Source organism: Lathyrus oleraceus, chromosome 4 (assembly GCF_024323335.1).
Source record: "Lathyrus oleraceus cultivar Zhongwan6 chromosome 4, CAAS_Psat_ZW6_1.0, whole genome shotgun sequence".
Classification (NCBI taxonomy): Eukaryota; Viridiplantae; Streptophyta; class Magnoliopsida; order Fabales; family Fabaceae; genus Lathyrus; species Lathyrus oleraceus.
In genome coordinates, this window is record NC_066582.1 from 119,713,619 (window position 1) to 119,724,317 (window position 10,699).

A 10,699-nucleotide genomic window follows, 5' to 3' on the forward strand; every position below is an offset into this window, starting at 1 on the left:
ATTTTTCCAGCAGTTGGTCTCATATCAAGATCATTTTCCATCCTGAAAATACTTTCCAACATATAATCCCCAGCATATCACTTTATATCACTTTCATCCCTAGTAGGGCAAATTTCTAGATACTTTTGTATTTAATCCCCTACTACCTTGAAGGTATGGAAGTCGTTGTTATCCATATATTCAGGTCCGAGAAGATTAAATAAGGGCAGTTGTCATACCCCAAATTTACCCTACCTTCATATCACCTTCCATAACCCTAATTCATGAGCATACATCCCTCATACATCATCTCATGTGCACCTACACCCATAATGATCCACAAACTCAAGTAATGGTGTCCATCTAAGGAGCATCAAGACCCTTTGATCATGTTAAGGTGTGCCCAAGCCACCTTAACCCTAATTTTCATACTTAAGCATCCTTGGACTTTGGAGGATCACTCAAGTCAATTTACTCACCTCCAAAAACCCTATTTGGATGGCGATCCCTCATTGAAGACATGGGAAGATTCATCTGGTCACCCAAGGACCTCAACCCTAGTTCTGATCCTCAATGACTTGTACAATTTCTCATCCACTTTATACATTGGCCATACCTTTAAGGACCCCTAATATGCAAACATTTTTCATACCACAACCTCTTGAATCATTTCAAAATATCTCTTGCACCCCAAAACCTTAATTTGTCTCGTTATGGCTCTTGATGAAACTTGTGGTCCAAGAAACCCTAATTTGTGCAATCCTTTTATTTTATGCCTTGCCTCACTTTATCATCCCATCATTAAACACTCCATTCGCCTTCAATTAAAGTCATTTGCAACCATTTTCTGATCAAACAAACATCTATTTCACCATGGAGTAATGTCCTTGTTTTGATCTTGATTCATCACATTCAATGCATTGGCTTCACCCATGAACATGACCTATAATCATCCAATAAGACCCCAAGCCTCAATTTCAATCAAGATATGATCATTCGAGCTTCAAACATCCATCATTGTGCCTTCTAAACCAAGAAAAGTCAAAATGGCATTTCTAGGGCATGATGGTTGGTCACATTTTTGGCAAGTTTAGCCTACCATTTGGTTCAAACCTCAAAAAGTTTTCACCTTTCAACATTTTGATGATCTTCTTTGATCCAAATTTCCTAATTGTATCCCTCTTAAACTTTGTTTCAAGGTCCAAGACCTAAATCATTGAGAAAGGACCTTAAATTTTGCATTGGCCAAGCTGGTCAAGACGCCTAGTCAGACCTAGAATCATGTCCATGACCTCCACTTTCCCTCAATGCCATTTCCCAACCACAACTCCTTTTGACTGGGTTATTTTTGAAAATGATTAAGGGAATGGCAAAGAACAATTGGCACAAGTTTCATGCAAAATGCATAAGTCAATTTTATTTGGCCCAAGTTCAAAGTTGATGACTTGTCATGATGCACACATCAGACCACACTTAACCAGAATTTGCATATTGATGCATCAGGTCATTAAACTCTTGTGTTCTTATCCCATTTGACCCAAGACACATTACAAAGCATTACATGACATGTTTACAAGTCAACTTGAGTGAAAATAGGTCACATTGGGGAAAACCTGAGTTGTGTGCAAAAGGCAAGTTTTTCCCGAAATGGATAAAAGCTAAAGGGACAACAAATGTGATTGAAGCTCCCTTGCATCACCTAAAGCATGCTAGAGTTAAAGCAGAGACCCTTATGATAGACTTCGACCTCCCACCTACGTTGTGTATCACCATAACACAGGAAACCAAGACAGCAAACCTAACTATTAAAACTAGACAGAATACCCTAACTTACTCCCTATCATCCAACCATCATGGAATCGGTAACCCTTTTGGATCTTGCTCTTTATGACTCCTAATAAAACGTGTTTCCATCAAAGTTTACGACTCAACTTCCACCAAAATTGTCGACTCTTATCCGCAACTTCACTTCAAGCTTCCTTCATCGCCCTAACTGTGAAAGGCTCCCCAAGATGTGTGAGCGGTGAGTCTCAGATACTCTGATGTGATAGAACCAAACTAGAACACTAAAAAATATTGTTCAATCATATCATAGAAAATACATCCCTATGATAAGACTTGATTACAATGGCACATGGAGTTCTATTGTTGCCCTCAATTATAACTCCAATCTTTTCCTATATATATTGAAATTCCTATTCATTTTAGTGAGAGCAATGATGATTACTAAGGCGCTACAAGTCCAAATAAATATAATCATGAGGCATTGAAAACACTTCCTAAGGCATAGAAGTCCAAAGGTCCAATGACATACTCGTATCTTCTAAAAACTAGCATGTCACCCACGAAGGCCCCATGAATGGAGAGTTAAACCATATGTCCTTATGATAGAATTCGACCTCCCACATACTTTATGCCTCATGATAACACAGGAAACCAAGACAAAAAACCTAACTATTAAAACCAGATAGAATATCCCAAATTACTCCCTACCATTAAACTCTCATGGAATCGATAACCCGTTTGGGTCTTGCTCTTGATGACTCCTAATAAAACGTGCTTCCGTCAAAATTTGTAACTCAACTTACACCAACATTTTTTACTCCTTTCTGCAACTTCACTTTGAGCTTCCTTCCTCCCCTTAACAGTGAATGGCTCCCCTAAGATGAGTGAGTTGTGAATCTCAGATACTTTGATGTGATAGAATCAAACTAGAAAACTGAAAAAACATTGTTCAATCATATTAGAGAAAATACATCCCTTTGGAAAGATTTGTATACAAAGTCAAAGGGAGTTTAGTTGTTTCCCTCAACCACAACTCCAATCTTAAATGCCTATTTGTTTTAGTGTGCACCTTTATTATTTTTTACTAACACATTTTTATAAAAAAAAACAAATACTAAAGTAGAATAAAGGAGGGGGCGTAGAAGGTCCTCCCCCAAAGGCGGCGAAGATTAAAATATTAAACAAAAAAGAAAACCATTATTTAAGCCAAAGTATGGAAACAAAAGAGTCTCCTTGATGAAGGGCCGAAGAGCCTAGTAGTAAGAGAAAATATGATTACTGAAGTGCTACAAGTCCCAATTAAAATAATCATGAGGCATTTAAACTTATCGAGGCACAGAAGTCCAAGGGTCCTGTGACCGACTTTTATCTTTTAAAAACTAACATGTCACCCACGTAGGCCCCATGAATGGGGAGTTAAACCAAAGACCCTCATGATAGACTTCGATCTCCCATCTACGTTGTGCCTCAACACAACACAGGAAAGCAAGACATTCAAACTAACTATTAAAACCAGACAAAATACCCCAACTTATGCCCTACCATTCAGCCCTCGTGGAATCGATAACCCTTTTGGGTCTTGCTCTTGATGACTTCTAATAAAACGTGCTTCCATCAAAATTTTCAACTCAACTTCCACCGAAAATTTCCAACTCCTATCCATAACTTCACTACGAGCATCCTTCTTCGTCGTAATTGTGAAAGGCTCCCCAAGTTGAGTGAGTTGTGAATCTCAGATATTTTATGTGATTGACCCAAACTAGAACACTGAATAATATTATTCAATCATATTTTAGAAAATACATCCCTTTAACAAGACTTGAATACAAAGTCACAAGGAGTTTAGTTGTTGCCCTCAACCACAACTCCAATCCTTTTCTATCTATGCTGAAATACCTATTCATTTTAGTGTGCAACTTTATTATTTTGTCTACTAACATATTTTTGTAATAAAAGAAAAACAGATACCAAAGTAGAAGAAAGGAGGGAGGAAGCAGAAGGTCCTCCCCAAAGGCGATGGAGATTAGAAGATTAAACAAAAAAGAAAACAAATATTTAAGCCAAAGTATGATAACACCAAGATTCTCCTAGATTAAGGGCCAAAAAGCCTAGTAGTAAGAGAAATGATGATTAATGAAGCACTACAAGTCCCAATTAAAATAATCATGAGGCATTTAAAAATACTTCCCGATGCACAAAAGTCAAAGGGTCTTATGACAGACTCGTATCTTTTAAAGAAAAACATGTCGCCCACGAAGGCCCCGTGAATGGAGAGTTAAACCAGAGACCCTCATGATAGACTTCGATCTCCCACCTACTTTATGTCTCATCATAACACAGGAAACCAAGACAACGAACCTAACTATTAAAACCATACAAAATACCTCAACTTACTCCTTACCATTCAACCCTCATGGAATCGATAATCCTTTTGGGGTTGACTCTTGATGACTCATGATCAAATGTGCTTCCATCAAAATTTCAACTCAACTTCCACCAAAATTGTTGATTCCTATCCACAACTTCACTACGAGCTTCTTTCTTCGCCCTAATTGTGAATGGTTCCCTAAGATGAGTGAGCTTTGAATCTCAGATACTCCGATGTAATTGAATCAAACTAGAACACTAAAAAATGTTCTTCAATCATATTTGAGAAAATACATCCCTTTAACAAGACTTGAATACAAAGTCACAAGGAGTTTAGTCGTTTCCCTCAACCACAAATCCAATTATTTCCTATCTATGCTAAAATTCCTTTAGTGTGCACCTTTATTATTTTGCTTACCAACACATTTTTGTATAAAGAAAATAGACAAAGTAGAAGAAATGAGGGGGGAACAAGATGACACCCAAAGGCGATGAAGATTAGAATATTAAACAAAAAAGAAAACCACTATTTAAGCCAAAGTATTGTAACACCAAGAGTCTCCTAGATGAAGGGCCAAAAATTCTAGTAGTAAGAGCAATGATGATTATTGAATCGCTACAAGTCCCAATTAAAATAATCATGAGGCACTTAAAAACCCTTCTCGAGGCACAGAAGGACAATGATCATATGACGTACTTGTGTCTTTTAAAAACTAACATGTCGCCCACGAAGGCCCATGAATGGAGAGTTAAACTAGAGATCCTCATGATAGACTTCAACCTCACACCTACGTTGTGCCTCATTATAATACAGGAAACCAAGATAGTAAACCTAGCTATTAAAACCAGACAAAATACCCAAACTTACTCCTTACCATTCAACTCTCATGGAATCGATAACCCTTTTTGATCTTGCTCTTGATGACTCCTAATAAAACGTGTTTCCATCAAAATTTTACAACTCAACTTCCACTGAAATTGTCGACTTCTATCCACAATTTCACTACGAGCATCCTTCGTCACCCTAATTATGAAAGCCTCCCCAAGATGAGTGAGTTTAGAATCTCAGATACTCTGATGTGATTGAACCAAATTAAACACTGAAAAATATTGTTCAATCATATTTGAAAAAATACATCCATTTAACAAGACTCGAATACAAAGTCACATGAAGTTTAGTTGTTGTCGTCAACCACAACTCCAACCATTTTCTATCTATGCTAAAATTCATATTCATTTAGTGTGATCCTTTATTATTTTGTCCACGAACATATTTTTGTAGAAAAATAAAAACAAATACCAAAGTAGAAGAAAGGAGAGGGAGCAGGAGGTCCTCCCCTAAGGAGATGAAGATTAGAAGATTAAACAAAGAAAAGAATATTACTATTTAAATTAAAGTATAATAACACCAATCGTCTCCTAGATGAAGGGCTAAAAAAATCTAAGAGGCGCTACAAGTCCCAATAAAAGTAAACATGAAACATTTAAAAATACTTCCCGAGACACAGACGTCCAAAGGTCCAATGACGGAATCATATCTTCTAAAAATTGGGTGTCGCCTACGAAAGTCCCATGTATGGAGAGTTAAACCAAAGACCCTCGTGATAGACTTCGAGCTCCCACCTACGTTGTGCCTCATCATGACACAAGAAACCAAGACAGCAAACCTATCTATTAAAATCAGATAGAATATCTCAACTTACTCCCTACCATTCAACTCTCACGTAATCAATAACCCTTTTGTGTCTTGCTCTTGATGACTTGTAATAAAACGGCGTTCCTTCAAAATTTGCAACTCAACTTCCACCAAAATTGTCGACTCCTCTCCACAACTTCACTTCAAGCTTCTTTCCTCACCCTAACTATGAAAGGTTGAGTTTTTGCTTGAAATGCCCCATTTTTCAAAATTTAATCCCAATATACCCCCTTTTGAAAAAAAAATCCCAGTCTACCCCCTTTTGTAGTTAGGCCTCGTCACTTGATCTGACGAGGGGGTGCTGAAAGATATTTTGCCTCATGAGCTCGGCAAATGGAATGACGAGGGCGTGGAAGAAATTTTTTTACCTCAATGGCTCGTCACTTCAAGTGACGAGTAGGTGCAGGCATACTTTTTTTTTGTTTTTATTTTAAATAGTATTTAATTAATATTAATAATAATTAATTAATAGGAAGTGTAAATAGAATACTAAATCTATTAAATACTAATAATTGTTAATAGATTTAAAAATGGAAATTTATCATTCAAATGGAAAAATAAAAGAATAAAAGAATAAAAATGGAAATTTATCATTCAATTAAAAAAACGATTAAAAAAACGAATTGCTTTAATGCCTCGTCACTTCAAGTGACGAGCTTACAAGCAAGAAAAAATTCTGCAGTCCCTCGTCAAATGGAATGGCGAGGCCCCACTAAAAAGGGGTAGATTAGAAAAAAATTTTCAAAATGGAATATATTGGGACAATTTTTTCAAATGTGGGGCAAGGCAGGAAATTACTCATGAAAGGTTCCCTAAGATGAGTGAGTTGCAAATCTCAAATACTATAATGTGATAGAACCAAACTATAACACGGAAAAACACGAAAAACACTATTGTTCAATCATATTAGAGAAAATACATCCCTTTGACAAGACTTGAATACAAAGTCAGAGGGAGTTTAGTTGTTACCCTCAACCGTAACTCCAATCTTTTTCTATCTATCCTGAAATGCCTATTCATTTTAGTGTGCATCTTATTTATTTTGTCTACTAATTCATTTTTTATAAAAAAATAAACCGATACCGAAGTACAATGAAGTAAGTGAAACAGAAATTACATTTAAATTTTTGAAGAATGCAACTTGGAGTTGCTCAATATGTTCATGGTAAAAGCTTATTTGCTAGTACATTATTCCAAGTAGTAATTGTAACTAACTAGAAAGGGAAATCAATTCCTTCTACAATAGTACAATTAACACTAAAACAAAACGCGTATACCGCCCAAACAAAAACAAAAAAACAAATGTCACCCTGTTTCTCAGGCTTGTGTTTTCTTCCTCAATGTAAGTTTGGTTAGTACGAGTATTGTGTCAACTCTAGTATTCTATTCACTTCCTTTAATATCTATTGTATGTATGGACAATTATCCATCCAAGCTGCTGGCTGTCCCCCGGTTTGCTTAAAGCTTGCAAGCATTTTCTGAAAGACACAAATTTACCAAGTTAGATTAGAAGCCATATAATACATGCACAAATGTAACATAACAACACAAAAAATACAAGAAAAATATAACTGATTCTGTCAGGAGGCAGTCTAAGATTTTTGTTTTTGGCGTACACATAGTTTCCTACTAAATATTGTAGATTACATGTTACTCCAGAATTTAAAGACACGGGCTAGCTCGCTCTTTGACTAATCCCCCTTTACCACGATTGTTCAAGCATATAAACGAGATACCAGAATCAAATGGGCCAAACCTAACTTGTTATGGTTTCAAATTTTGAACAACCTCATATTTCTTTTCAAGAGGGGGTTGATGTATCATAACTCGTTCAGTACCAATGGCATGTGATCTCCACCACATTAAAATCAACTAGCAGGCCACTAACAACATCTCACATTGTGCAAGTCAACCCCTATTCTCACTCCAAGTTCATTATAATGTTAAAACGTATTCTATCAACACCTTTGTTACACTTAGAAGCTAAATTCACATCCAGGGTTTCCTTAGTAATCAAGAAGTAGGAAATCGAAGGAAAGCCACATCCGCGCCCAACTCTAATCCGGGTCAAATTTCATATTTTCATGAATATAGATTCCCATTTTTATATTTTCCATCTACAATAGAGGGTGAAATAGTCCACCTACTAGGAAAAGGCAGTGATGATTGATGTAATTATTGTAATGCATGGTCTGATACAGCCAAAACAAGCAAAAATATGCACGTTGATAAAAGGAGTTGGGATAAAGCATGTCGTTTGTATTTTTATTAAGAGTATTATAAACTTCGATCTATAATAATAAGTTGCACTAAAAGATTAACCACTATGTCTGAAGTTTTTAAACTTCATATAAGTGTCAAGAACACATTTAAACTTAAAATTCAAAATCACCCAAAAAGATATTAGAAACACTCGATTTCGCGGTTCATGGCAGAAAGCCAAAATCCCGCCATACCAGTCGCTTAGCAAGCGCCATTATAGCGGATTATGGCGGAAATTCCCGCAATTTCGGCCGATATTTACCATTGCGGCAAGCCCAAAAAATGCCATGTATATCGGCCATAGTGCCGACATTGCGCTTAGCAAGCGCCATTATAGCGGATTATGGCGGAAATTCCTGCAATTTTGGCCAATATTTATCATTGCGGCAAGCCCAAAAACTGCTATGCATATCCTCCATGGCAAGCCTTAAAAACTGCTACGTATATCGGCCATGGCACCGCCATTGCGGATATTTGATAACACTGATTAGAAGTACCTTTGCTCTGAAAGATTTGATAACAGAAACCAGCAACTTGTCTCCCACTATTAGTCTAACTTTTTGTGTCAATTCATGTCGCGTAATCTTCTTTTCCTGTAAAAGAGAAGGAACCCAAAACACAATTCAGCAAAAATGAGAAACTAGTGACTCGGTCTCAAACTCCAGAAGCAAGTGAAAAGCACTTACTCTATACTCCTTGTGAAACTTGGCAATGAAAACAATATCAGACGGAGGCAACATCTTGGAAAGCACGGAAATTAGGACCGTGAATGGCATCCAAGGCGAAGACGGTCTCATAGATTGCCCCCCAACTCCAACCTTCTCATGTCCTACAAAATCAAACACACAAAGAATCTCAGCCATCATCCCTAATCACTAAATAAAATAAAAAAACAATAACAATAAGGACAAGCATAAAAAAAACCTTTGTTGGAAGCAAGTTTGAAACTCAAAACATATTCAGGCAACACATGCGTGTTGATCCTGTTACTCCAAACAATGTACTCTTTGGGAGATGAAAAACTATCCACCCCAGAATCATACTCTTCAGAACTCGAACGGCATTGCTCAGAATCCGCTGCCACAACCTCCATCTTTCCAAGAATCACACGACACAGCAACAAGTGCCTCAAACCGTCTTTATCAACAACAGAACTTTTCACACTGTACAAACACAAACACAAAAGTCAAACCAATACACATTCAATCATCACATATCAAAATCTACATCGATAAAGTGAATAATCAATCATTAGCTACAGTTAATTCAATTAATTAAACTAACTAAACAATTAAATAAAATACAACATAATAATATAAAATTGGTGCCTACCTTTCGAGAGGTGAATCATTGGGAGAGAAACGCAAACCATTACTATGAGCATGACCAAAACCGTGTTGAATAATATCATCAATCTCTTCCTTACTAGAAGCACCATACCAAACGTGTTTCACGTTCGCATTTCCACCGCGAAGTTTCGCGACCGCGCGTGCGAAGATCTGAAACGATTGAATTCTCGCTTGTGCCATTACAGATGAACAAGGATTCCTCTGAATCGATACCACATCGGCTTTCAACCCTTGCGTGCTCAAACCGCAAACGAATCTAGTTCGAATTAGGTTCATATCGGCACCATCTGTCTTCCGAATATGCCTCTCAGAAACGTGGCCGCCGGAAGCAACACTCTCGCAATCGGAAACCGCCGAGTCGTCGTCGTCGCCGGTGAATCTCTCTGGTGAATCTTGAATTGGTCGCTCCATAAATATAATCGAAATTAAAAGGTAAAAGGGATTATGTTATGTAACCTAAAAATTAAAAGGGAATTAATGAAAATATAATTGATATGAGTTCATTGTTTTTATTTTTTAATAGTAAAATCTTGGAGAGAAAGAAAAAGGAGGGAAAGAAAAAACGAACTCACACACAAAAGTTAGAAAATAGATACAAAGTGTGTGTGAGGAAAAAACAAACAAAAGAAATACTAGAAGTTAAGAGAAGGTGGCGTTTTGTTTATAAAGGAAACGGAAACCGCCATGAGGAGAGAAGAAACACGACGACTTTGAGAGAGGCGGTGGAGTAGATAGGTTCGTTATTACGGAATTTGAATAAGAGGACTACGTTTTGTTTGTGATATTACAATTTTGTCCACTCGTGTTGCGTTGCGTGTGTTTTCTTGGTGACTAAGGCAAAGGTCAAAATTTGCAACTGATTTGTTATTACTTGTGCAACACTGGTGGTGCTTCTGCCTGCTTTAATTCTTTTATTTTTTTTTATTATTATTTTTAAATGTCGACCGCACAAGGTATCCTTTATTTAATTAATGGCATGTTATTTTAGATCATGTTAAAACTATGTTATGTACGAGCCTTTATTTGGGGGTCATCAAATGTAGACTTCCGAAAATATAGTGTGATACATAAATATAATACTTAATGGACAAGCAAAATCTACTCATAATGAATAAAGTATCTTTTAGTCAATTATTAATATATATATTTAAAATTATAATTAATTTTTAAACATATATTTTTGTAAAATAAATTGTTTCTTCTAAAAAGTAATTATAAAGAAAATGTATTTGTTCACAAATTTCTTTTCTTTTTAGATTAT

General features: G+C 36.5%; 1 protein-coding gene across 1 annotated transcript; it reads right to left on the reverse strand.

Annotated features, from left to right (window-relative positions):
* Nucleotides 1-6,925: 6,925 nt before the first annotated feature.
* LOC127073921 (probable inactive poly [ADP-ribose] polymerase SRO5) lies at nt 6,926-10,266 on the reverse strand. Its single transcript, XM_051015170.1, has 5 exons — nt 9,422-10,266; nt 9,014-9,252; nt 8,776-8,918; nt 8,587-8,682; nt 6,926-7,305 (listed from the first exon to the last, which is right to left on the reverse strand). The coding sequence occupies exons 1-5, from the start codon at nt 9,847-9,849 to the stop codon at nt 7,231-7,233; spliced, it is 981 nt and encodes a 326-aa protein (XP_050871127.1). The 5' UTR covers nt 9,850-10,266; the 3' UTR covers nt 6,926-7,230.
* Between the last annotated feature and the right edge of the window lie 433 nt (nt 10,267-10,699).